This window comes from Halichoerus grypus, chromosome 5 (assembly GCF_964656455.1).
Source record: "Halichoerus grypus chromosome 5, mHalGry1.hap1.1, whole genome shotgun sequence".
NCBI lineage: Eukaryota > Metazoa > Chordata > Mammalia > Carnivora > Phocidae > Halichoerus > Halichoerus grypus.
This window is the reverse complement of record NC_135716.1, coordinates 126,079,314-126,106,815: the sequence shown is the minus strand read 5'-3', so window position 1 is coordinate 126,106,815 and position 27,502 is coordinate 126,079,314. Positions and strand designations below refer to the sequence as shown.

General features: G+C 37.9%; 2 protein-coding genes and 3 non-coding genes across 7 annotated transcripts in view; all 5 read left to right on the top strand.

The window, feature by feature from the left end:
• Positions 1-1,315: 1,315 nt before the first annotated feature.
• On the top strand, positions 1,316-9,917 carry RABGGTB (Rab geranylgeranyltransferase subunit beta). Of its 3 annotated transcripts, none has more exons than XM_078072901.1 (9): positions 1,316-1,461; positions 2,517-2,624; positions 3,769-3,966; positions 4,565-4,670; positions 5,498-5,550; positions 5,635-5,745; positions 6,699-6,824; positions 8,788-8,941; positions 9,329-9,917. In XM_078072901.1, exons 1-9 carry the CDS (start codon positions 1,393-1,395, stop codon positions 9,463-9,465), a joined length of 1,062 nt encoding a protein of 353 aa, XP_077929027.1. In that variant the 5' UTR covers positions 1,316-1,392; the 3' UTR covers positions 9,466-9,917. The 3 variants fall into 3 exon arrangements, with proteins under 3 accessions (XP_077929027.1, XP_035973655.1, XP_035973657.1); XM_036117762.2 differs by having other exon boundaries at positions 1,317-1,461; positions 8,788-8,937; positions 9,325-9,917; XM_036117764.2 differs by lacking the exon at positions 1,316-1,461 and having other exon boundaries at positions 2,517-2,689; positions 8,788-8,937; positions 9,325-9,917.
• LOC118551767 (small nucleolar RNA SNORD45) lies at positions 2,241-2,319 on the top strand. Its single transcript, XR_004925233.1, has one exon. It is a non-coding gene; the product is annotated as a small nucleolar RNA SNORD45 (small nucleolar RNA).
• Positions 2,957-3,038, top strand: LOC118551768 (small nucleolar RNA SNORD45). Its single transcript, XR_004925234.1, has one exon. It is a non-coding gene; the product is annotated as a small nucleolar RNA SNORD45 (small nucleolar RNA).
• Positions 4,112-4,183, top strand: LOC118551766 (small nucleolar RNA SNORD45). Its single transcript, XR_004925232.1, has one exon. It is a non-coding gene; the product is annotated as a small nucleolar RNA SNORD45 (small nucleolar RNA).
• Positions 9,918-12,186: 2,269 nt separating the features above from the next.
• MSH4 (mutS homolog 4) overlaps positions 12,187-27,502 on the top strand; it is a 91,343-nt gene continuing 76,027 nt past the window's right edge. Inside the window, exons 1-2 of the mRNA XM_078071729.1 lie at positions 12,187-12,421; positions 21,992-22,174. Of these exons, the coding sequence (XP_077927855.1) occupies positions 12,187-12,421; positions 21,992-22,174 (418 nt within the window). The remainder of the gene's footprint in view (positions 12,422-21,991; positions 22,175-27,502) is intronic.

Here is a 27,502-nt window from a genome sequence, read left to right as displayed (position 1 = left end):
TATTACTTTAAGGATTGCTTTCCCTAGGAAGTCTCACCACTCCCTCTCTCCCTTGTTTTTCCTCCCTCTACCACATCCCTCTCCTACCTGACTTAGAGGCAAAACAAAGCTGGGGAAATTACATTAATATTTACGGCAGAGTTTTGTTTTGTTTTGTTTTTGAAGATTTTGAAAGAGAGAGAGCGCGCACACAAGCAGAGGGAGGGCAGACGGAGAGGGACAAGCGGACTCCAAGCTTAATTTAGCTCAGCATAGAGCCTGACATGGGGCTCAAGGCAGGGCTTGATCCCAGGATCCTGAGATCCTGACCTGAGCCAAAGTCAGAGACTTAACCCACTGAGTCACCCAGGTGTTTAGGGCAGACTTTTTTTAAGACAAAAAGTATTAGGGCTAGAGACAGTCATCACTTAATGGTAAAAGGATCAACTCACCAGAGATAGATGCTAAACTTACATGCATTTAATAAAGTAGCCTCAAACTGTAAATGGGAATATCAATTACAGGGAGAAAAAAAAGAAATTTATCATCATAGCAGATTCAACACTCTTGATTATTGATAGCCCATATATGTCACTGTGTCAGGAACCCTTCTCCAAATCGTTACTGAATGTAATAAATTGTAAGGGTATGGGGTGCCAATATTTTCTAATGGCTGCTCAAAAACTGGAGTATGAAAGACCTAAGGAAGCACAAATGAAAATAGCTTTAATAACAAATCTGAATTTAGTGGAAAGCTTGTGAAAAGAACATGGATGTTTCTTTTCCAAAAATAATTACAAAACTTCCAGCTAGTAGCACTTGCTGAAGACGTTAAGGGAGTGAGAGAGTCACATCCAGAACCGAGAAGGCAAACAGGAGGGAAATATGAGTATTTTATTAACATTCACTCAAAAAACATTTATTGAACACTTCCTACATGCAAGAATTCTAATTACCATCCACTTCAGAACTCGAGTTCATTTTTTTTTTTAAATGTTATTTATTTATTTGATAGAGAGAGACACAGCGAGAGAGGGAACACCAGCACCAGGAGCAGGAGAGGGAGAAGCAGGTCTCCCGCAGAGCAGGGAGTCCCATGTGGGGCTCGATCCCAGGATCCTGGGATCATAACCTGAGCCGAACGCAGACACTTAACGACTGAGACCCCCAGGTGCCCCAAGAACTCCAGAGTTCAAATTAAAAGTAATTCAGATACTTAAACATTACTTAAAACTTTTAGACACATCAAGGTCACTACAGGACGAGAACATGGGCGCCAGAGAATTCGGGTCAGGCAGCGAGGACAGCTATCAGCAGTCGGCGGGGTCCTAGGGCAGTCAAGCCACCGCTCCTTGCTACAGGCGGGAGTGTGGTCAGCTATGCCGGTGCTCGGAAGGGACCTGGGGGGAGCTTATGCGCAGGCGCGGGCCGCTCAAATCCATCCAGGAACGAACCAAAGTTCTCTTTTCGGGCTCAGACATGGTGAGTAAGGTTGTCCTCAGCAGTGGCTGCACGGGTGGCGTCTGGGTGGAGTAATACTGAGCAGCTCAGTCACCCTAATCTTTTAGCAAGTATTGGAGAACGGTTGGGTTAAGACACTGGCCTTGGATGGTTTCTTTAGGGCTCAGAGAGGGTGAAGTATTACTCAGCGTTTTCTGCAGACTTCGCGGGCCCACGTACGGCTTCTAATTTTATCTAGGCTTCTTCCTAAGACGCGGGCCTCAAGATTCAACGGCCCGATTTCTTAATTCCTCAAAAAAGCCGGGCCAGTCAGTGGTTCCTTTTTATTTTCTATATTTTATGGCTCAAAATCTATAAAGTTACTACTGTATGGTCTTTGAAGATGCAGTGAATTTTAAGTGGGATCTGATGGAAATTCACGAAATACTTTTAGGTAATCGTCATGACCTACTTAAAATGAGTTTAATGCTGTCTCGATTACAATAAATGCGGGGAACTAGAGCAGCATCATTTCCTGAGGGCTTGTTGCAAATGAAGAAATCAAGATTAAAGCTGGAGAAGATGAGGCTAAAGGAGCTTACTGATAAATTGAATAACCTAGGATTAATAAGATTTCATTAAAGATCTTAACTGCAAATTATGGGCTAGCTATATTTTATATATAAATGTTCTAATTTTAATGCTTCAACTTTCTGCTGCATGTAAACTAAGTTTTGAATTGGTAAGATGGGATTTTCTGTGGTGTTTATTTTACTTTAAGTGAAAGATAAGCAACAACAGATGAGGGTAATAATTTTTTGGGTCAATGATGAGCTGGCATGTATTCTGAATCTGAAGCTGATTATTACTACTTTAGCTCTAGAATTACTCTGAGACCTGAAAAATACCCGAATCTTTACAAGGGCTTTAGTGCTTAAGTTCTTTCTGGTCAGATACTTGGCAGTTTTTATGTAGAAAGTTTCTGTGTGGCAAGATGGAATCAAAGTGAAAAGTTCAGATGTATACTGAATATATACACTGTGGTCAAACATTAAAAAATGAACAGTTACGAAGTCACTGCTTTATTATTTTGAAAGGGCACACCGCAGAAGGATGTTATTATCAAGTCAGATGCGCCTGATACGCTATTGTTAGAGAAGCATGCAGATTATATCGCGTCCTATGGCTCAAAGAAAGATGATTATGTATGTATGATTTCATGTTGAAAGTTTGTTTTATTTTAAAGAAATGAGACTATTATGCATAAACAGTAAGTAGGTCAATATTTGTGGCCCATGTTATTTTTTTGTCCATGTTTCTTAAAAATGATAACTCCTCCATGCCGAGGACTGAAGTTCTCTCCATGAAGTGCAGTGAGTGTACCTTTTACTGAGTGAGGTTGAGGGTCTACCAGAATTAACCATGGTTCTCAGAGGCTTTGACAGACAAAATAGATTCCCCATCTGTCCAGATATATTTTAAGAGGTTTGAGGTACAGAAGAGATTTGTATTTTTGTACTTGAGGTATTACTTTCAAGGTCAGTGATGTGTTGGCATGTATTACCTGAATATATGGCTGATGTGTAACAACACTAGCTCTAGAATTACGCTGAGACCTTGAAAAAGTTTTACCTTAAGTTTCAAACCTTGAGTAGTTTTCCTCTCTGGGACAATCTTAGAAAAAAGTAATGAAACTGAAAGTAAATATTTTTCCCTGTAGTGTCCAAACAACTTAATTAATTTACCATCTTGGGAAACCTAGTATTGATCAATTTGTGACTTGTTAAATTCCCTAAGACTACTCACCTGATTCAGAACCTTAATGTAATGCATTGGTGACTAGCAAAAATTTATTTCTGATCTATTCTCTACCAGTTTTTATGTCTCTGATTAGCTACTGTTAGCTGTTTTATCTTAATTTTTGCATGCCTTGGCCATTTTGGTTTTCAGGTCATTGTACCATTTACTAATAGGTAGTAGATAGGCTTTGTACATAGTCCATATATTAATAGAGTGGATGTCTGATAAATATAATGTAGGTACTCTGAAAGAAATACTCTGTCCCCAAACTTGAAAAAAGTTGGTATATTTTTGACTTACTCTTCTGGTTGGCTCTTAGGAGAGATTAAAGTCCTATTAGTATTAGTCGCAGATGAGTTTATCATATGCATCTCAGATACTTACCCTTTCCCCACCCCAGATTTGATAGCCACAAATTTAAAATAAATACCTTTGTTAGAATCAATTGAATTAAACAGTAAGTGTGGCTAGTTAGTTTTTATGTGTTCTATCACTTTAATAACCCTGCATCAATTCAGACTGGCACATTAAAATAATTGTGTATTTTAGGAATACTGTATGTCTGAGTATTTGAGAATGAGTGGTATCTATTGGGGTCTGACTGTAATGGATCTCATGGGACAACTACATCGGATGAATAGAGAAGAAATTCTGACGTTTATTAAGTCATGTCAACACGAGTGTGGTGGAATAAGTGCTAGTATCGGACATGACCCTCATCTTTTGTACACTCTAAGTGCTGTCCAGGTAAATACTTATTAAAATTTAACAGTTTTGGTAGTGTGTTCTAGCTGAGAATGGAGAAATTACACTGGGTATTAGGAACATGATAAAATTGGTGTCTGTCAGAAAAGTTTCCCCAGTCTTATTAAATGAAGCCTGTATTCTACAAGGTCAATGATGTGATGGCATGTATTAGCTGAATCCAAAGTTGATGTAAATTGTAAAATTACACTGAGACCTTGAATGATAAAATGTTTATTTTCAGTATATATAAATAATTTGAAAATCACCAGGTAGAGTTAAGTGTTTTAATTTTGATAATAGTGAAGATGCGCAATTGTGGCTTTAAAGTCTACTTCTGTATATGTAAGTTAGTATATTTAAAAGTTTTGAAATACTAAGCTACAATTTACATGGAGGAAATAAATTCTGTTACTGGTTTGGGTTTGTTGATAATGCCTGTGGCATAGTAGAAGATAGTCTGCATGTTTGCGAAATGGCCACAATATGCATAGACAAAAGGACATGCTTGCTTGACAGTTTAAAAGGTAGTTGAGGAAGAACATCATTACAACAAACTTAGCAGTGTTGAAGTATTTAATTTGTTTTGTTTTTGTTACAGATTCTTACTCTGTATGATAGTGTTAATGTTATTGATGTAAATAAAGTTGTGGAATATGTTCAGAGTCTACAGAAAGAGGATGGTTCGTTTGCTGGAGATATTTGGGGTAATGTCAGTCTAATCCATGCTATCCAAAATACCAATATTAAAACTCTGTTTTGGTGTTTATTGTAGTGATAAGGTTTGTTGAAAGTTTTTAAATACAATGAATTGGAGGCTTTGCTAATAATTAAAGGAGATTTTTAAGGTTTTGATCTTTTCAGGTCCCACGAAGCAGCTGGTCTTACTGAAGTTAAATGGTCTGCTGGAAGTTCCAGCATGCACTGTGCTAGTTATATCAGCATACAGGAGAACTGGAACAGAGGGGGCCAGTCTAAAATTTGAGGTAGGTGAAATTTTTTCCCCCAATATTTGGTGGCTTTGTAAAGTTTTTTTTTTTTTTTTTTTTATGAACTACTCGAGAGGGAGAAATATTCAAAAAACTTTACAAACTTACTGGATATTTGAGTGGAGGGAGGGAATAGTACTATACTTGATAAATGTAGATAATCTCTGCTTTAGGGCTGAATACAGTGCAGGCCGGAGAGACCAGCTGCCTCATGGGATGTGAAAATCTACTTGTATATAGTAGGGTAAGTTTATTGTCATTATTAGAAATTGAATAGTCATTTTGGTTCTGTGTTACCTTTCGGGGTGCTCTAAGCAACTTAAGGTAATTTGCTGTATCAAAACTTTCTAGTTCTTGGATTCCTTAGAAGTGATTTTACTTCAGATTCAGCTTTCCTCATGATTTAAAAGTAAATGTTAAGCTTGAACTCATGGAAATTTAAACATGGCAGTTGTACAGTTTGCTTTTAGTTAACTGGCATTATATATTAGGATCAGATGCCTCGGGTAACACTTAGTTTTGATTTGATTTCCTTTTTCTTTTAGGAGAAATTGATACAAGATTCTCTTTTTGTGCGGTGGCAACCTTGGCCCTGTTGGTAAGTTTTGAATATTGTATTGGAATAATTTAAGTGCCCATGATTATTCTGGAATTCAATAGGCTTATTTTTTTCTGTTTGTAGGGGAAGCTAGATGCTATTAATGTGGAAAAGGCAATTGAATTTGTTTTATCGTGTATGAACTTTGATGGTGGATTTGGTTGCAGGCCAGGTTCTGAATCCCATGCTGGGCAGGTAATTTATTAATGCAGATTAAAATATGTCAGTTTTGAAGGGATAAGTGATAAACTGGGAAAATAGAGTAATTGCAGTTTCAGTGTCTGTTACGTATGACTGAAGTTAATTTAAATGTAATGTAATGTGGGATATTACATAGGAATTGCTTAAATATAGATAAAGAAAGGCATTTTTACAGTAGTTTTATATACATACCCTGTTGGTGGAACCCCCTGGCCTGGGCAAACATAAGTAGGTTCGTTATCATGAAAGATACATTTTTATTTTCCCTTATTCCTATCCCGAACACCTATTTCCTTGTGCCAGAGAGGCAAATTGTATTTTTAAATAGTATTTAGTATTTACATTGTATCTGTCAATAGTTGTCCAATAAAATTTGCTTTTAGAGCCACCTGGCTGGCTCTGTTGGTAGAGCATAAGATTCTTGATCTTGGGGGAGCCTGGGTGGCTCAGTGGTTAAGCGTCTGCCTTCGGCTCAGGTCATGATCCCAGGGTCCTGGGATAGAGTCCCACATCGGGCTCCCTGCTTAGCAGCAGGCCTGCTTCTCCCTCTCCCACTCCCCCTGCTTGTGTTCCTGCTCTCGCTATCTCTCTCTGTCAAATAAATAAATAAAATCTTTAAAAAAAAAAAAAAAAAAAAAAGATTCTTGATCTTGGGGTTGTAAGTTTGAACCCCATGTTGGGTATTCTAAAAATAAAATCTTTTAAAAAAAATTTCTGCTTTTAGCCATGAGGAAATGTTGACAGTAGTATTTCATTGCAGAATTGTATCCTAGAATTAGTATGTTTGGATTTGTTCAGATAGCTATTTGATTATTTATGTGTTTGCAATTCTGACTTGTCAATAGAAAATTAGTTTTTAGACATAAAATGGCATTTTGAGTAGTTTTTATCACTACATTACTGTTGAAAAATTATTATACACATGTACTTTATGTCTGTAATTTTAGATCTATTGTTGCACAGGATTTCTGGCTATTACTAGCCAGTTGCATCAAGTAAATTCTGATTTACTCGGTTGGTGGCTTTGTGAACGACAGTTACCATCAGGTGGACTCAATGGAAGGCCAGAGAAGGTATTGTTTCATAAGATATACTGTGTTCTAATAGCTTTATAGCCACTATAGCTTCTTGTAAATTGATAATGTGCTTTTACCCCTCCCCCCATTGCAATTTTTCAGTTGTACTTCCTAAAAAAATGCTCTTGGCAAAAGTAAAACAACTGGAGTGGAGCTACTTATTAATTATGGTATCTATTTAAAAGACTCTTGAGGAAAAGATGTGTATGCTACCTTCTGATGATCTTTTTATGACAAAGCTGTCTTCTGGTTTTCCCTATCCTGAAGTGGATTCTGGAGTTATCTGAAGGAAAACAAAAAAATGTCAAATTGCTTTGAAATACATTTGTATTCAGATAAAGTATGTATTCTTAAAGTGTCTTTTTCCCTGTCCTGAAGGTCTTGTATTTTTCAGGCGTTGAAATGAAGCTGTTTCTTTAAACTTTTAATTCTAGATCTATACCAGGGAAAATCAGTCCTGTATTAAAAGCTTTCTTTATATCTGGGACCCAAAGAGTACTGTTAAATGAATACATGTATCTTGTACAGAAATCTCCATGTCTACTTACGGGTGTGAAAGGACAATTTACCAAATCAGTGATTTTTAAAAATTATATTACAAAATTTTTATTTAAAAACCTTACTAAATTTTTTAAGAAAGACCCAGTTTTTGACATTTTGATTTGGAGAAAAGGGAATCAAATTTTCCTTTGCACGTCCACAGTTCGCTTTAGCTCTCACACATTAAATTGGGTCTGTAAGGGCCAGCTAGTAAATGTTTTCAGTTCTGTAGGATATACAGTCTTGTTGGCAAGTACATTACTACCCTGAAGAGCAGATGGTGCCATAGACCATAAGAAACCAGTGGGCATGGCTGTGTTTCAGTAAAGTAACAATGGTTACATTTGAATTTCATACCATTTTCCTATCACAAGACTATGTATTTTGTTTTCCTGTTTTTTTGGGGGGGTTTTTTGGTTTTTTTATTTTTAGACTGCATATTTTAAAAAACGATTTACAGGGCGCCTGGGTGGCTCAATCGTTACGCGTCTGCCTTCGGCTCGGGTCATGATCCGCACATGGGGCTCCCTGCTCCGTGGGAGGCCTGCTTCTCCCTCTCCCACTCCCCCTGCTTGTGTTCCCTCTCGCTGTGTCCCTCTCTGTCAAATAAATAAATAAAATCTTTAAAAAAAATAAAAACGATTTACACATATAAAAAAATTCTTTGGTTGTAGTCTAGGATTGACTCAAGGGCTGTAGCTTGCTGGATCCTTGACAGTACTGTGATAGGGCATGGTGGTTCCTTTGTCTGGGTCATTGTATTTTTGTTTTAGCTTTGCTTGCTCAATATTTATGAACAAGTTGGGTTGGGAAATACCTACAGGTGGTTTCTAGCTAGTTACAATCCAATGAAAAACCTGCACAACTTTCAACAGTTAGAAAATGGGTCAGGGTTGGGATTGCCAGGAATCTGCACTTAACAGTGTAGGACAGTTTTTTATGTGCCTATGAATCACCCGATTTTGTTGAAATGATTCTGGCATCGAGGTGAGATATTCTGCGTTCTTTAAACCCAAGTGACCCATGTTTTGAGGAGTCAGGCTTTAGGTTTTTAAGTAAGTATATGTCTACCTGGACAGCATTTGTTGAAAATGCTCTACCTAGGGAAATAGAACATATCACCATGGATTTCACGAGCGTTAACCACCAGCTTCTTGGATAAAGTGCATTCACTGCGGATAAAATAAAGGTACAGGGATAGTTGTCACTGCGTACCTAAACTCTGAAACATTTAGCATAGGTGTCTGTGGATTGAAATGTTTGGTCTTTATGCCAGTGATTATCTTTTAATTCTAAGTAATTGTATTTATGGATTTTAGCATCTCTAACTGCATGTCAGTATACCCCTTAATCACCACCACCCCATGTTTGGACTAGAGGATAAAATTGTGGCAACTGCTTATGGTTTTTTCCCTTCTAGTTACCAGATGTATGCTATTCATGGTGGGTGTTGGCTTCCCTAAAGATAATTGGAAGGCTTCATTGGATTGATAGAGAGAAACTTCGAAGTTTCATTTTAGCATGTCAAGATGAAGAAACAGGAGGATTTGCAGACCGACCAGGAGATATGGCAAGTATATTTCTGACATGTCCATGCAATAGTTACATTGCTTTGAGTTACTTCTATGGCATTTCCAGACTTAGAAATGGATGATATTTAAAGTGTTGCTTTTAAAGCAGGATACTTTTCTGGTAATTTTTATTTGAGAATATATGAAGGATATAAAACAAGTTTACAGAAATTTCTCATCACTTAATTGTCAAAAAAATACTGTATGGTAAAAGGTCTTATATTTAAAAAAAAAACCACAATTTGAAGCCATTATTTTTATTTTAGAAAACTAAGCATTTATTCAAGTAAAGAAAATACAATGGAACCCAATATAACTTGTTCAGAAGTAGGGTTTTAGAAGTTTTCATTTTTGTAATACTCTATAAATTCTTATTTTTTAAATAGGTAGATCCTTTTCATACTTTATTTGGAATTGCTGGATTGTCGCTTTTGGGAGAAGAACAGATTAAACCTGTTAGTCCTGTTTTTTGCATGCCTGAAGAAGTACTTCGGAGAGTTAATGTTCAGACTGAACTAGTGAGCTAGACATTGATGGAGACATGAGACATTGCTTAGTATAGTTGTGCCATCCTAACATTTCTGTAATGTGCCGATCAAACTTAAAAATGACCACTGTGTTACTATTTTATATATGAATTGTATTAATTTTAATAAATTATGTAATTATACATAATGTAAAATAAAGATCTTTATCTTCAGCTTTAGATTTCCTTCTGCAATGCTATTATTCTGAGTACAGTATTTTGTTTCTGCTTCATTGTATTTATTTGTATGTTTCCTTAACAGCAAACTCAATTTAAAGAACTATTGAGTTAAAGAAGTCTTGTGTTCTACTTGTTTTTCCCATGTGCTTCTTTCATATTATATAATGGCTAATGTAAATTCATCTATATCAGTGAGAATGTTAACTGATAATTGATAAACCCATCTATATATGAATTAAAAGATGCACCAGAATAAATGGCTCTTGAAATTTGGGACTGTTTCATAAGTTTATGGTTACTCTGAATTGATCGCAGTAATTTAGGTAAATGGCGCATTTCACCATCTTAGAATAGGACTGCATTCTGGACTACGTTCTTATTTTTTAAACATTTTTATGTTCGAATGCCAGCGATGTACCTAAGGAATTGTTGGCCTTTAAGGAAATAGAAGTTGATAGTTTCCACAATGTTTTTGAAAATGTTTTTCAAAAGACAAAAATGAGCACAAGTATTCTGAGAGTTTTACATTCTTGATGAAAGTAAGTATTTCAGTGAACATTTTTCTTGAAATGGAAGTTGAAATTTTCTCAAGCATTTTGGCAATACTCTAGTAGTTGTTTTAAGAATGATCAGTGGGGCTCTTCGCTGGCTCAGTTGGTAGAGCATGCCACTCTTGACTTAGGTTGGTCAGTTCAAGCCCCACAGTTGGGGTAGAGTTTTCTCAAGAATGAGTAGTGGTGGTTCACTTAGACATCATTCACCAATGTCAGTTGTAACATCTAGATGAAAAAGTGCTTACATGAGATTCTTGAAATGTTTACCATTATTTTGACAGTTCACTAAAGAGTTTGGGCTTAATTGCCACTATTTTTCTGGAAGTTTGGAACTGGGTGGAATATAATCTTATGTAAATTGTATCACTGGAAGTATTTGAAGGAATTTTGAGGATTCCAGTCATTGCATCTGGGTGAACTGTGCTGTTAAGACACCTGACTTAAGATGTAATTTAGCAATTGTATGAATTCAGTTTTTTGTTTTATTGAAGTATGGTTGACAGTGTTGCATTAGTTTCAGGTGTACAGCATAGTGATTCCACAAGTCTGTTATGTTCAGTAATGTTTGAATATCTTCCAATAGCAGTATCCAAAGTATTTTTTTTTTTTTAATTATTTATTTTATAGAGACCTAGCCAGAGAGGGAACACATGCAGGGGGAGTGGGGGAGGAGAAGCAGGCTTCTCGAGCAGGGAGCCCAATGTGGGGTTTGATCCCAGAACCCTGGGATCATGACCTGAGCGGAAGGCAGACGCTTAAGACGCTTAACGACTGAGCCACCCAGGCATCCCAAAGTATTTTCTCAATCCTAGTGTCTCTGAAGTTGTTACTATTTCTATATTCAAGAAAATAGGCACAGAACTTAATTTCATGGAGATCATTTGTTGCAAAGCTAGAGCTTGGATTTGTATAGTCTGTTCTTAACTAATTTGTACCTACAGGGGCGCTTAGGTGGCTCAGTCCTTAAGCGTCTTCCTTCAGCTCAGGTCATGATCCCAGGGTCCTGGGATCGAGCCTGGCATCCGGCTCCCTGCTCGGTGGGAAGTCTGCTTCTCCTTCTCCCGCTCCCCCTGCTTGTGTTCCCTCTGTCGCTGTGTCTCTCTCTGTCAAAAAAATCTTTAAAAAAACTAATTTGTACCTACAGTACAATAAATTGGGAACTGTCCAAGAGTGATCTCATCCATTCTTTTTTTTTTTTTAAGATTTTATTTATTTGACAGACACAGCGAGAGAGGGAACACAAGCAGGGGGAGTGGGAGAGGGAGAAGCAGGCTTCCCCGCAGAGGAGGGAGCCCGATGCGGGGCTAGATCCCAGGACCCTGGGATTGTGACCTGAGCTGAGGGCAGATGCTTAACGACTGAGCCACCCACGTGCCCCGATCTCATCCATCTTGACCTGGTTCTTAGGGTACTGTGCATGCAGTCATGTGCTTATTGGGTGAATATTGTGATAATTACAACCGCCTTGTGGATATTTAAGCTGTAGGGGGTCAATGGCTCCTTTCTCTCTTTCTCCATAAGAACAGGTAGGTGGGCTGAACACATTTGTTTACACCATCATAGGCGTTCGGTGTCTAGTGGTGGACAGTTTGTAAATTTAAAAAGCTCAGTGTATGTGGGGGTGTGGTTCAAAAGCACCAAACACCTTTAGTAAAATACAGTGCTGTGAGAATAGTGGGGCTACCAAATTGGATGGTCATTGATAGGCTCTGAAGAATTCCGTTCAGCTGATCCCTGCAGATTGAAGAGAGCTGTACCTCAGATTAAGCTCAAAGCCAAATCCGGTGGCGGGTGAAGGGACTGGGTACCGCTGGAAGTAGGGCTCCAGGCGTGGATGGGGGAGGCTGGGGCTCGCTACGCCTGCGCACTGGGGCTCTGCGCGTCTGCGCGCCGTGCTCGTCGGGCCTTTTTCCGCGACGCTTCTGTACTTTGGGTCGGTGAAGGCGCGCTCGGCCATCTCAGGTTTCTGCCTGGGAAGATTTGTGAGGATGCTGAGGCCTGAGGTCTTATCAGTCTCGCCTTCTGTCCCTGCGGCTTCCCCCTCACTGGGAGAGGCTCGGTCTCAGGGTCCTCGCTACAGTTTCGGACTCCAGGAGACTCCTCAGAGCCGCCCTTCAGCGCAGGCCTCTGCGTCCACCCCTTCTGGCACATCTGGAGCCGCCGGCGACCGGAGCAGCAGCACGAGTCTCCCTCGCCACCCGCCACGCAACCGGCCAGCCCAAGGCAAGGAGTGGTTGGGTGGATTCAGCGGTCAGCTAGAGGTCCGCAGCTCCCGGCGGTTTCGGGGAGTCGTGGCGGGTGGTTACCTCAGAGAAGTTTGAGTTGTGATGTGGCTGAGAGGGTGAGAATGGGGTGCTCTAGGAATTTGATGGGTCTGAGTGAGTCAAAGACTGGACTCTTCAAATTGTACGAGGCCGCGATGATAATGGCTCAGTTCTGAGGAAGGCTGCAGTAACATCCGGTATAATGCCCCTTTTCTGCGCTCCCAAAAGCGTATGGCAAATGGCAGAATTTGTGCAGCAGTTTGGTGATAGGAGTGGCTCCTCTTGGCTCCTAAACTAAGATGGGATGAAAATAGATTAAATTTAGCATTTCATCTAATTCAGTTGAATAATATGTTTAAGTATTTAAAAATGTATGTCTTTCAATTTGAGTTCAACCCTTTTATATTTGGACAACTCTCCCTTCATGGAAAAACTATCACTTTTTTCACACACCATTGCAGCATAATGGTAAGGTAACAAATGCCAAATCCAGTGGTCACTTTTCAGTTCCCCTGTGTTTAATGTTCTTGACCAGTCTTCTCTTGAAGTCTTAATTTGGTTTCCCTAATTCTGCTCTCCCGTTTTTCTCCTGTCTTTCAGAGAACTGCTTTGCTCACCGTTATCAGTTCCCAAATTATGGTTTGTTCTTAGAGTTTTGGGGTTTTTTTTCTAGGCCGCTTCTTGGTTATGATTATCACTGCTCAGGTCTCCCCTATGCTCCAGATTCCTATTACAGACTGTCTTCTGAAGTTTCTAGTGGGAGACCAATGGACACCTCAGACTCACTATATTATTAATTGAATTCATCTCTCTACAGTTCCTTGAGCTGTGTCTTTTACTTAACTCAATCATTGGATTGTCTAAATCTTAAACCCGTAAGACTTCAATAGTTTCCTTACAACATCCAAACAGTTAGTAAGTCCTATGTTTATCTTTTAAATAGTTCTTTTCCGCTCTGTCTTTGTGCCATTATAGGCCCTCATTATTTTATGTGTGAATTATTGCATCAAACTCTGGCTTTTGTGACTGGATAAATGGTAGTACTATTTCATGATAAAGTGGGTTTTGTAGGAGAAGCAACTTTTAGAAGGAAACTGTGTTCTGTATGGACATGTTAAATTTGAAGAACCTCTAGGATATCCATATGGTCACACTGAGGCAATTGAATATATGGATCTTGGATTAAGAAGAGAAACTTAGGAGAGATTCAGATTTGAAAGTTACCAGTATATTTGAGGCCAGAGGGGAGAAGATAAAGAAGATACAGCAAAATAGATGTCAAGGAAATTGGACGGCAACTAAGACAAGTGAGTAAGTTTCCAGAAGGAGCTTAGAGTCTAAAAGTAACCTGAGGACAAGAAACAGGCCTCTCTGTCTCTATTCCTGGTAACCACTCCCTTCCTTAGTTCCTTTAAGTCTATGTAGTGCAGCACATGGGTTCTATACACTTCTGTACGATGATATCCTTATGCTGCATTCACACTTTTGCAAATATTTTCTTTATCAAACTTCTCAAAGTATCCTAGTTTGAATGTGTCATCCAATTCCCACCGGTACCTGTGTAAAGAAGTCTGATTTTATCCTATGGTGGGTATAGGGAGACACTGAGGAATTGTGAGAAAGGAGATAAATGGTGAAATTTCTTTGTCAGAAAGATCACTGGTGATGTTGTGAAGAATGGATTAGAGAGGCATAATACTAGAAGCAAGGATAACAATTAAGAGACTTGCAGAAGGCCTGAAGAAGATACGGGCTTAAAATGACCTAATAGGAGTAAAGACGGACAGAAATTTTAGTGGTATTAAAAATTTTTTTTTTACTAGACTTAACTGATTGGGTGTTAGGATTGATGAAAGGGGAATTAAGAATGATTCCTGAGTTTATGACTCAAGTGACAAGGTACAAGATGTTATAGTTGGCCAAAACTGGTTATAAATAAGTTTTGAGGGAAAGATAATGAGTATATTTTTGAACATTTAAAAGTTCTGGAAAGATATCTAAAAGTTTACATCTAAAAGGTAGATTTAGGGACATAGAGCCACACTGATAGAACTTTCTGTGATGATAGAAATATTTCATATCTGTGCTGTCTAATATGGTAGCCAATAGCCAAATGTGGCTTTTGAGCATTTAAAATGTGGCTAGTATGGCGAACAGAATTTTTAATTTTAGTTAATTTTTATTTAAATTGTCAAATGCAGTCAGTAGCTACTATATTGAACAATGCAGGTATAGACCTAAGAATGGTTCTTGCATTTTTAAAGGGTTGAAAAGTAAAAGAAGAAGAGTATTTTGTGACATGTGAAAATTATGTGAAATTCAGATTTCAGTGTCTGGAAGTAAAGTCGTTTTTTTTTTTTTTTTTTTAATTTGACTTAATATTATTATGTTAGTCACCGTACAGTTTTTGATGTAGTGTTCCATGATTCATTGTTTGCGTATAACATCCAGAGCTCCATGCAATACATGCCCTCCTTAATACCCATCACTGGGCTAACCCAGCTATTCCTTATGTTCCACAAATAAGTGAAACCATATGATAATTGACTTTCTCTGCTCGACTTATTTCACTTAGCATAATCTCCTCCAGTCCCATCCATGTTGATGTAAAAGTTGGGTATTCATCCTTTCTGATGCCTGAGTAATATTCCATTGTATATATGGACCACATCTTCTTTATCCATTCATCTGTTGAAGGGCATCTCAGCTCTTTCCACAGTTTGGCTATTGCAGACATTGCTGCTATGAACATTGGGGTGTGTATGGCCCTTCTTTTCACTACATCTGTGTCTTTGGGGTAAATAACCCAGTAGTGCAATTGCTCAATCGTAGGGTAGCTCTATTTTTAATTTTTTGAGGAACCTTCACACTTTTCCAAAGTGGCTGTACCAACTTGCATTCCCACCAACAGTGTAAGAGGGTTCCCCTTTTTCCACAACCTCTCCAATATTCGTTGTTTCTTGCCTTGTCAATTTTTGCCATTCTAACTGGTGTAAGGTGGTATCTCAATGTGGTTTTGATTTGAATTTCCCTGATGGCTAATGATGATGAACATTTTTTCATGTGTCTGTTAGCCATTTCTATGTCTTCTTTTGAAAAGGGTCTGTTCATGTCTTCTGCCCATTTTTTGACTTGATTATTTGTTTTTGGGGTGTTGAGTTTGAGAAGTTCTTTGTATCTTGGATATCAGCCCTTTGTCTATAGTGTCATTTGCAAATATCTTCTCCCATTCTCTGGGTTGCCTCTTAGTTTTGTTGATTGTTTCCTTTGCTGTGCAGAAGCTTTTTATCTTGATGAAGTCCCAAAAGTTCATTTTTGCTTTTGTTTCACTTGCCTTTGGGGATGTATCTTGAAAGAAGTTGCAGTGTCCGATGTCGAAGAGGTTACTGCCTATGTTCTTTAGGATTTTGATGGATTCCTGTCTCACATTGAGGTCTTTCATCCATTTTGAGTTTATCTTTGTGTACGGTGTTAGAGAATGGTCGAGTTTCAGTCTTCTGTATATAATTGTCCAATTTTCCCAGCACCATTTATTGAAGAGACTGTCTTTTTTCCATTGCATATTTTTTCCTCCTTGTCGAAGATTATTTGACTATAGAGTTGAGGGTCCATATCTGGGCTCTCTGTTCTGTTCCATTGGTCTATATGTCCGTTTTTGTGCCAATACCATGCTGTCTTGGTGATCACGGCTTTGTAACATAGCTTGAAATCAGGCAGCGTGATGCCCCCAGCTTTGTTTTTCTTTTTCAACATTTCCTTGGCGATTTGGGGTCTTTTCTGATTCCATACAAATTTTAGGATTGTTTGTTCTAGCACTTTGAAAAATGTCATTGGAATTTTGATTGGCATGGCGTTGAAGGTATAGATTGCTCTGGGCAGCATAGACATTTTAACAATGTTTATTCTTCTGATCCATGAGCATGGAATATTTTTCCATCTTTTTGTGTCTTCTTCAATTTCTTTCATGAGTGTTCTGTAGTTCCTAGAGTATAGATCCTTTACCTCTTTGGTTAGGTTTATTCCAAGGTGTCTTATGGTTTTTGGTGCTATTATAAATGGAATAGATTCTCTAATTTCTCTTTCTCCAGTTGCATTGTTATTGTATAAGAAAGCAACTGATTTCTGTGCATTGATTTTGTATCTTGCCACATTACTGAATTGCTGTATGAGTTCTAGTAATTTGGGGGTGGAGTCTTTTGGATTTTCCATATAAAGTATCACGTCATCTGCGAAGAGAGTTTGACTTCTTCTTTGCCAATTTGAATACATTTTATTTCTTTTTGTTGTCTGATTGCTGTTGCTAGGACTTGTAGTACTATGTTGAACAATAGTGGCGAGAGTGGGCATCCTTTTCGTGTTCCTGATCTTAAGGGAAAGGCTCTCAGCTTTTCCCCATTGAGGATGATATTCACTGTGTTTTTCATAGATGGATTTTATGAACTTGAGGAATGTTCCCTCTATCCCTGTACTCTGAAGAGTTTTAATCAGAAAAGGATGCTGTATTTTGTCAAATGCCTTTTCTGCATCAATTGAGAGGACCATATGGTTCTTCTCCCTCCTCTTATTAATGTGTTCTGTCACATTGATTGATTTGTGAATGTTGAACCACCCTTGGATCCCAGGGATCAATCCCACTTGGTTGTGGTGGGTGATCCTTTTAATGTACTGTTGGATCCTATTAGCTGGGATTTTGTTGAGCTTTTTGGAATCCATATTCATCAGGGATATCAGTCTGAAATTCTCCTTTTTGATGAGGTCTTTGCCTGGTTTGGGGATCAAGGTAATGCTTGTCTCATAGAATGAGTCTGGAAGCTTTCCTTCTGTTTCTATTTTTTGAAACAGCTTCAGGAGAATAGATATTATTTCTTCTTTGAGTGTTTGGTAGAATTCCCCAGGGAATCCATCAGGCCCTGGACTCTTGTGTTTTGGGAGGTTTTTGATCACTGCTTCAGTCTCTTTACTGGTTATTGGCCTATTCAGGTGGTCAATTTCTTCTTGTTTCAGTCTTGGGAGTTTATAGGTTTCCAGGAAGGCATCCATTTCTTCCAGGTTGCTTAATTTATTGGCATATGGTTGTTAATAATAATTTCTAATAATTGTTTCTATTTCCTTGGTGTTAGTTGTGATCTCTCCCCTTTCATTCATAATTTTATTAATTTGGGTCCTTTCTCTTTTCTTTTGGATAAGTCTGGCCAGTGGTTTATCGATCTTATTAATTCTTTCAAAGAACCACTTCTAGTTTTGTTGATCTGATCTACTGTGTTTCTGGTTTCTAATTCATTGATCTCTGCTGTAATCTTAATTATATCTCTTCTAATGCATGGCTTAGACATTGTTTGTTGCTTTTTCTCCAGTTCTTTAAGGTGTAGAGTTAGTTGGTGAATTTGGGATTTTTCTATTTTTTTGAGTGAGGCTTGAATGGCTATGTATTTCCCCCTTAGGACTGCCTTTGCAGTATCCCATAGTTTTGGACGGATATGTTTTTGTTCTCATTGGTTTCCATGAATTGTTTAAGTGCTTCTTTGATTTCCTGGTTGACTCACACATTCTTGGGCAGAGTGGTCTTTAGCCTCCAAGCATTTGAATTTCTTCCAAATTTTTTCTTGTGATTGAGGTCCAGTTTTAAAGCATTTTGGTCTGAGAATATGCAGGAAATGATCTCAGTCTTTTAGTATTGGTTGAGACCTGATTTGTGATCCAATATGTGGTCTATATGCACTTGAGAAGAATGAGTATTCTGTTGTTTTAGGGTGGAATGTTCTGTATATATCTATGCTCCAGATTCCTATTACAGACTGTCTTCTATGAGGTCCATCTGGTCCAGTGTGTCATTCAAAGCTCTTGTTTCTTTGTTGATTTTCTGCTTAGATGATCTGTCTATTGCTGAGAGTGGAGTATTGAGGTCTTCTATAATTAACATATTATTATCAATATGACTCTTTATTTTGGTTGACAGTTGGCTTATGTAGATGACTGCTCCCATGTTGGGGGCATAGATATTTACAATTGTTAGATCTTCTTGTTGGATAAACCCTTTAAGAATGATATAGTGTCTTCTCTGTCTCCAACTATAGTCTTTAGCTTAAAATCTAATTTGTCTGATATAAGAATTGCTACCCCAGCTTTCTTTTGAGGTCCGCTGGCATGGAAGATGGATCTCCATCCCTTCACTTTCAGTCTGGATGTATCTTTAGGTTCAAAATGAGTCTCTTGTAGACAGCATATGGATGGGTCCTGTCTTTTTATCCAGTCTGCAACCCTGTGCCGTTTTATGGGACCACTTAGGCTGTTCATGTTGAGAGTGATTATTGAAAGATAATGAATTTATTGTCATCACGTTGCCTGTGAAGTCCTTGTTTCTATAGATTGTCTCAGTAAATTTCTGTTCTACATCACTGTTGGGGTCTTTCTCCTTTTAGAGAACCCCCCTTAATATTTCTTGCAGGGCCAGCTTGTGGTCACATATTCTTTCAGTTTCTGCCAGCCTTGGAAGCTCTGCATCTCTCCATCCATTCTAAATGACAGCCTTCTTGGATAAAGTATTCTTGGCTGCATGTTCTTCTCATTTAGTACCCTGAATATGTCTTGCCAGGCCTTTCTGGCTTGGCAGGTCTCTGTGGATAGGTCTGACGTTATTCTGATGTTCCTCCCTCTGTACGTAAGGAATCTCTTCCTCCTAACTGCTCTTAAGATAGTTTCCTTGATTCTCAGATATGCAAGTTTTACTATTACATTACGGGGTGTTGGTCTGTTTTCCTTGATCTTGGGAGGGGGTCCTCTCTGCCTCTAGGACACGAATGTTTGTTTCATTCCCCAGATTAGGGAAGTTCTCAGCTATGATTTGCTCAAATATATCTTCTAGTCCTATCTCTTTTTCCCCACCCCCTCAGGGATCCCAATAATTCTGACATCGGAAAGTTTCACGGTGTCACTTATTTCTAATTCTGTTATCTTGGATTTTAAGTTGTTTCTCCCAGGCCTCCTCTTTTTCTTTCTTTTCTATCAATTTGTCTTCTAGATCACTAATTAGTTCTTCTGCCTCGTTTACCCTAGCTGTTAGATTATCTAGATTAGATTGGACCTCATTGATAGCATTTTTAAGTTCTGCCAGCTCAGCTTTCATTTCTGCCCTTAGAGACTATATGTAGCTATTAATCGATTTCTCCATTCTAGCTACCATCTTCATAACTGTTTCTTTGAAGTCCGTTTCCAACATCCTTGTTATATCTGTATCCATTTGTAAATCTGTGGCAGAAGTCACAGTCTCTGAGTCTTTCCTATTTTGGGGGTTCCTCCTCCTAGTCATTCTGTTGATGGGTGGTTGTGGGAATGTATAGAGTCCAAATTATTGACCACAATCAAGCAAGATGCACCTGTTTTCTAGGGACCTTAGGGTTGCTGGCCTCTTGTTTTCCCAGCCTGTCTTCTGGAGGAGGGGCCTGCCACACTGTTACTCAGGCAACCCTGTTTGGGCAGAGTTGCCTTGCCCCCTGTGGGGGGGGGGGAATGGGCTCAGTGAAAACCGGTTTTTGGGGGGCTTTTGTTCTCTGGCGGCTTTCCCTGGCAGCTTTCCACGTCTCTTCCAAAAGTAAAGCAGAAGAGACCATTTCCAACCCTCTGCCTCAGAACAGAGAGTTCACAGTCTGTTCTTCAGTGACCTCTCCAGGCCACACTATCTCCATTTCTGTCTGTGGTGCTAAAAACTGCAGTGTCCTGGGTTTTGTGGCCCTCATCAGCACTCCCAGTCCTTGCCTCCAGGTTGGGACAGTCTCTGCCCTTTGTGCTTCTAAAACCGCCAGTGCCCCTAGTTCACATGTGTGCCCTGCCGCTCTGGGTTTCAGTCCAGGGGGCTGCCCTAATGTCCTTTTCCCACCACAGCTGGTCTGCGAGTCTGTGCCCCGTCCCCAGCACGGGAGGCTTTCGCGAACCTGCAGTGCAGGATCCCGTTGGCTCCTTCCCCCTTCCATTTATTTTCCGATATCTGCCCGTGGAATCAGGGCTCCCCGCTTCATACCTTGAAACCAACTGCCTATGATATTCTGTTTGTAGAGATCCAGATCTATCTTCTTACATCTCAGGCTGATTTCGTGGGTGTTCAGAGTGGTAGATATCCAGCTCAATTCAGGGTACCGGTTGGAATAGGGTCCCCTACTCCTCCGCCATCTTTTCCTGCCCCCTCTGGAAGTAAAGTTTTATTGAAACATAGCCGTGCTCATTCATTTACTATTGTCTGTGGCTGCTTTCCCAATATAGTGTCTGAGTTGAGTAATTACTACAGACAGTATTGCCCACAAAGCCTAAAATATTTACCATCTGGCCCTTTATTAAAAATGTCTGCCAAACTGTGCTTTACATTTTAAGAGCAGTTAGGGCTCTACGTGAAGGTTGAGGGTTATAGATAACTAGAAATAGATATTAATAGAGACCAATATAATAGATGAGATGCCCAGAAAAGATGGATAACGCTAATTTGTGAGAGAAGGTAAAAAAGTGTGGAACCCTGGGAAGCCAAAAGTTAAGAGGCAGACAGAGGAAAAAGAATCTGGCAAAGTAAACTACTGGTTTAAGGGGAATCAGAGTTGTCATGGAAGTGAAGGGGAATAGGAGAAAAGAGCCCCAATATATATATATTTTTAGTATGTTATGTTAATCACCATACATTACATCATTAGTTTTTGATGTAGTGTTCCATGATTCATTGTTTTCGTATAACACCCAGTGCTCCATGCAGAATGTGCCCTCTTTAATACCCATCACCAGGCTAACCCATCCCCCCACCCCCTCCCCTCTAGAACCCTCAGTTTGTTTCTCAGAGTCCATAGTCTCTCATGGTTTGTCTCCCCCTCTGATTTCCCCCCCTTCATTTTTCCCCTCCTGCTATCATCTTCTTCTTTTTTTTTTTTTAACATGTAATGTATTATTTGTTTCAGAGGTACAGGTCTGTGGATGATAGACACTGGGGAGGGTGTGTGCTATGGTGAGCGCTGTGAATTGTGTAAGACTGTTGAATCACAGAGCCCCAATATATTTTTAAGAAGTTTTATGTGCCAGGACCCTAAGGTAGGCTGTTCATGTATATTCTTTCTAATTTTATGGCAATTCTGTTTAGTAGGTAATATATCAATAGGAAAGTGCCTGAACAGGGAAATGAATCCAAGTGAGTCTAAAACTCTTTTTATACTATTTGCGTGGAAGGAAGGAGTTTCAATGAAGTTAAATCAAACGAGGAAAAGAGGTTTTGTAATTGTTATATATAGAAAACATATGTATTTGAAGATTAGAAGGTAGTTTATGATTTTTACCAAGAGTAGTCTCCACTTATAGAAGCATATTAGCAAGTACTTTTCCTTATATTTTAGTATAAGATTATTTATCAGTAATGCCATTAAAGTTGTCATAATTTGCTGTATTTTTAAAAGTCATCAGATAAAGTTTTATAGAAAGTGAACATGATATAAATTATAGTGATTAAAATATCATTGCATAATTCTGAATCTTTAAGAACTGATATTTAGTTTTTTGAATTTAGGTTCATACTTTGGAAAGAAAAGATCTAATGCAGAAAACCCATTTGCATCAAATTTTACTTTTGGTACAAGCTCGGCTTCTGCACAAGATAGTAATTATCCTCAAATACTGAAAACTCCATTGCCTACTGGAAATCCCCAGAGATCAGGTTATAAAAGTTGGACACCACAAATGGGATATTCAGGTAAAATGAAAATGAGTGGAATGTTTACCTAGATGACTTTGAAACTATTAAGGTTTGTAAATTATAAATTAGGGTGGTTAAGTTCATTTGACGTTATTTGTAACTGATACAGATGACTGAAAGAAAAATACTTCAGTTTACCCATATCCATAATTTGAGGTTAAGTTAATGCTACGTAGTTTCTGATACTATTTGTTAATAAATGCAGGTTTGTGTTATTTTAACTATTCTGACAAAAAAGTAAAAGAAAGAGAAAACTCTTCCTTTTATACATAATATTTACTTAAATCTAGCAATTGATCCTGATAGTATTATTGTGCAGGGGTTTTTTTTCTATACTTAAATTTTAGTTTTTATCTAAATCTAGTTTTTCTTGAGGGGAAAATGAGTGAAATAGTTCTTCATGTGTAAGTGTTCCCTAAGGTACATGCAGTAGAATTTCTTGGATACAGGACATGTGAATGTATACATTTACAAGATAATAACAAATTGTTTTCTAAATGCTTCTACCAGTGTACACTATTACTAGCAACATGTGAGAGTTCTTGTTGATCTGCATCCTCTCCAACAGTTGGTATTGTCAGACTTCTTAACATTTACCAGTCTAGCAGTTGTAAGATACTAATTGTAGTCTGAATTTGTATTTTCCTGGTTATTAATGAAGTTGATTACCTTTTGTGTGCTTTTTGACCATATAGCTTTCATTTTTTTGTGAAATGACTGTTCATGTGTTTTACCTATTTTTCTTTAGATTTATTTTTCTAGATTTGTAGAAATTCTTTATATATTCTGAATATATATTCAGAGTATATATTCTTTTGATGAATACATATATTGTGTATATCTTCTCTAGGTTTATGGCTTGTCTTCCTCCTTTTTTTATGATGTTCTTTGATGAACAGAAGTTCTTTATTTTATACATTTTTAGTAAATGTTCTGCTGCACTTGTTTTTTTCTTTTTATCTTTACAGTTGTGTTTTATATATGTTTATTAAGTCTTTTCCTTTCTTTCTTTCTTTTTTAATAAACTACACTGATTGTGGGGCTTAAACTCTTGACTCTGAGATTAAGAGTCACATGCTCTACCCACTGAGCCAACCAGATGCCCATTAGGTCCTTTCTTTAATTGTGTTGTTTAAGTCTGTATCACTAAAGACTTCTTTGTAGAGGTATATTAAAAACTCCCATTATAATTGTGGACTTGTCTATTTCTCTAGTAGTTCTGTTAATTTTTTGTTTTGCATATTTTGAAGCTATTTTAGTAAGAGCCAAAAATTTAGCATTGTTATGTTGTAATAGGAAATGACTCTTCATCTCTAAATATACTTTTTGCTTTAACGTATATTTTGTCTGCTATTAATACAACAATTCCTTTTCTTTAGGTTACTGTTCATATGATATATATTTAAAAAATTTTTGACTTCCAAACTTTTACCCTCAGGCCTTTGTACATGGTATTTCCTATGCTTAGGAACACTTTCTTCCCCTCTTCATACAGTCAACTCTTATTTATTCCTCAAGTCTAAGCTTAAATGTTACATCTTACAGAAAGCTTTCTGTAATCCTATAAGTCTAGGTTGATTCTCTCTACTACGTGCTCCCATTTCACTTTGCATTTTATTAATAATATTGGTATTACATTACATTACATAATAATATTGGTATTACATTACATTACAATGTAATACCAATATTATTACTCCAAAGGCAGTAATTTGAAATATACACCAATATAGACACTGCACTGTAAATTCCATGAAGGCAGAGACTATAGCAGTCTGGATCTAATTTGAAGACAGAACCATATAATGATTTAAACAAGGGAGATTTAACATAAAGAATTATTAAACTATGATAACAAAGTCACTGTAGGATATAAGAAAACTCTGTAAGGTACTCTAGAACTGAGGGGAGGCCCAAGAGGTCCTATTGGGAAGCAGGCTCTTTTCAGGGCTCATCTCCAAGTCTGGGGTATAGATCTCCTTGGAGAAAGTCAAGTTGAACCTACTAAATGGCAGAGGCTGCAGGTTTGCCAGGCAAGGATTGGTCCACTGTCCCCCTGGGAAGTGGTGCTATATGGGGAATTTAATGTTGATCAGGTTAGGTACTCACAGTGTGGTTGACCAGGTTAGCCTTGGTAAGAGGAAGTTCATGATGTTGAGCCCATGCATATCCTTGCCACCATAGCTGCTTTGTTCATAGGTCTACTAAAGAAGCACTGGGGTGGCTGGGAAAAGAGGCTAGTTGACATCTGCAGAGTGTAGCATTTTGTCTACCTGATTATTAAGAGTCCCCTCTATAGTAGTTGCCCTTTAGTGGGCCTTCACATGAGACATAAATATTTTCGAAGTTTATGCCCATTCAAAGAGGTTCATCTGCATACTTTCCCCAAGCTTTTCTTTTTATTATCTTCCAGTTCTATTTCTTCCAAGTCCCTATCCAGCTAGACCATTACCAACTGCTTATGAATGAGTCTAAATCTGTACTTCTGGTACAGTACTACCTCATTCCAGACATGGTAGATAACCAAAGGTACTGCTCAAAGTTCTGCTCAACAAAAGATCAAAGTGAACAAAACAGGGGCGCCTGGGTGGCTCAGTCGTTAAGCGTCTGCCTTCGGCTCAGGTCATGATCCCAGGGTCCTGGGATCGAGCCCCGCATCGGTCTCCCTGCTCCGCGGGAAGCCTGCTTCTCCCTCTCCCGCTCCCCCTGCTTGTGTTCCCTCTCTTGCTGTATCTCTCTCTGTCAAATAAATAAATAAAATCTTTAAAAAAAAAAAAAAAAAAAACAAAGTGAACAAAACAGCTAAAAAAATTAGAATAAAATAGTAATGCATATCAAATATCTCACAGTGAAAGAGGAGTTTCATAGCAGAAAAGCAATGGAAGAAATTAGAAAGGAAAAAGATTGTGTATACAAAAGCAGAAATCTTTGAGAGATCAAGATTGGTAGCAACTATAAATCATTTTCATTGATTTATAAAATTTTCATAAACAGATGGAAAACATTAAGATTTAATAAAAACTGTATAAAAAGACATGAACATATCAAAAGAAAATATAGAAAACAAATGGATATGTTAAATTCTGTTCAATTTTGATAGTAATTTTCAAAAATACAAATTCAAGTGTCAATACATTAAATTAGGACCACAGGGGAAGGGAGGGAAAATTGGGGAGAAATCAGAGAGGGAGACAAACCATGAGAGACTCTGGACTCCGGGGACTAAACTGAAGGTTACAGAAAGGAGAGGGTAGGATGATGGGGTAACCGGGCATTAAGGAGAGCACATGTGGTGATGAGCACTGGGTGTTATATGCAACTAATGAATCTTTGAACATAATAATAAAAAAATAAAAATAAATTAAAAAATAAATTAGTAATAATAATATAATACATTTCAGAAGTTAGTAATGGTAAAGACACAGTAAAATTGGTTTTTCTCGTATACTGCTGATGGAATAAAAAATTGGAAAAAAAAGAATTGATATAGGGGCACCTGGCTGGCTCAGTCAGTAGATCATGTGTCTCTTAATCTCAGGGTTGTTGGTTTGAGCCCCACATTGGGTGTAGAGATTACTTAAATAAACTTTAAAAAAAAATGGTACAATTCTGAAAGAAATTTGGCAATATATATGAGATCCTTAACAAATGGTGGTTTTCCTTTGTTCCAGTAATTGATTTCTAAGGATCTACTTTAAGGAAATAATAGACCCACAAAAAAGCTTTAGGCACTAGAATGCTCATTATATTATTATTTACAACAGAGATAACAGTATAAGTGTTCTTTTAGAAGTTTAAGGGAGATCTCTTCTGAGTGTACTAAATTTCCACTGGAACTTGGTATTTATTTTCCAATTAAAAATAGGAAGGTCATATTTTATTGCAGAATTTAAACTGCCTTCATAGATCTAATGTAAACTCAATCATAATGTATGAATAAGATGGCTTTCATGGCAAAGAGGGTTTGGAGATCTAGACATAATACATTTTTAAATGAACTCTTAAATTGACTGCTAACTAGGATTACATAATTGTTTAATTTTGTAGGCATTATAATAGAAGAGTAGAAAAAAATGAATCTAGGTCAGGGAGGGAAAAGAGAGAGGAAATGAGTTCTTTTTTTTTTTTAATATTTTATTTATTTATTTGACAGAGAGAGACACAGCGAGAGAGGGAACACAAGCGGGGGAGTGGGAGAGGGATAAGCAGACTCCCTGCTGAGCAGGGAGCCCAACACGGCGATCCCAGGACCCTGGGATCATGACCTGAGCCAAAGGCAGACACTCAGCCGACTGAGCCACCCAGGCACCCCTATTGCATTTAATTTTTATACTTTGTGAAAAAGGTTTGGTATTTCTACTTTCAAGATGAATGAATAAATGGTAGCTTTATAAAGGTTAAACAACTTACCTGAATATTCATTGTTTGTAAGGTACAGATCTCAAAATCAGTAATAATATGTAAAGGTTAGGAGCACCAGATCTGGAGTCAGGCTGCCTGTGTACAAATTCTGACTTTATTAGTTCCATCCATGCTTCAGTCTCCTTGAAGGTAAATGGAGTAAATAATGATATCTATTTGATAGAATTGTGAAAATTAAATGAGTTAATTCAAATAAAGAATTTAGAACATTCTTGGCACATTAATAAAGTATCCAACATTACACATATAGTTACATATAATTGGAGTTTATAATTATATAATATTTTATTCTTTTTTTTTAAGATTTTATTTATTCATGAGAGACAGAGGCAGAGGGAGAAACAGGTTCCCTGTGGAGCAGGGAGTCAGATGCAGGACTAGATCCCAGGACCCCAGGATCAGGACCTGAGCCGAAGGCAGACGCTTAACCCACTGAGCCACCCAGGCGTCCCTATAATATTTTATTTTTTATAAAATGCATTCATATATATAATCCCATTTGATCCATTCATACCAGCTCTTGAGTTAGGCAGGGCAGTTACTACATTTTGTGATTTTTGATTATTTATTATGAAGTAATTTGCTCAAATTCATATAGCTTTTAAACGATAGAGTAGGATAAATAATCTAGATTTTCTCATCCCAAATTCAGTGTTCCTTCATAACTCCATTCCAATGAAATGCAAAATGGGGGAATGTATAAATTATTTCTAATTTTGAAGTTAAGTTTTGGCAAAATACTTTGAGAATTAACATTTTTATTTGGTCGGGATATGAAAAGTTGTTTTTGATGAGGAAAAAAAAGTTATTTCCTTGGATATTAAGAGCCATGTCCTAAACTTGGTGCTTTGAGATCTTATTAGAAAGAATGAGAACAAGCGTGGAGAACACGGGGAAGGGAGG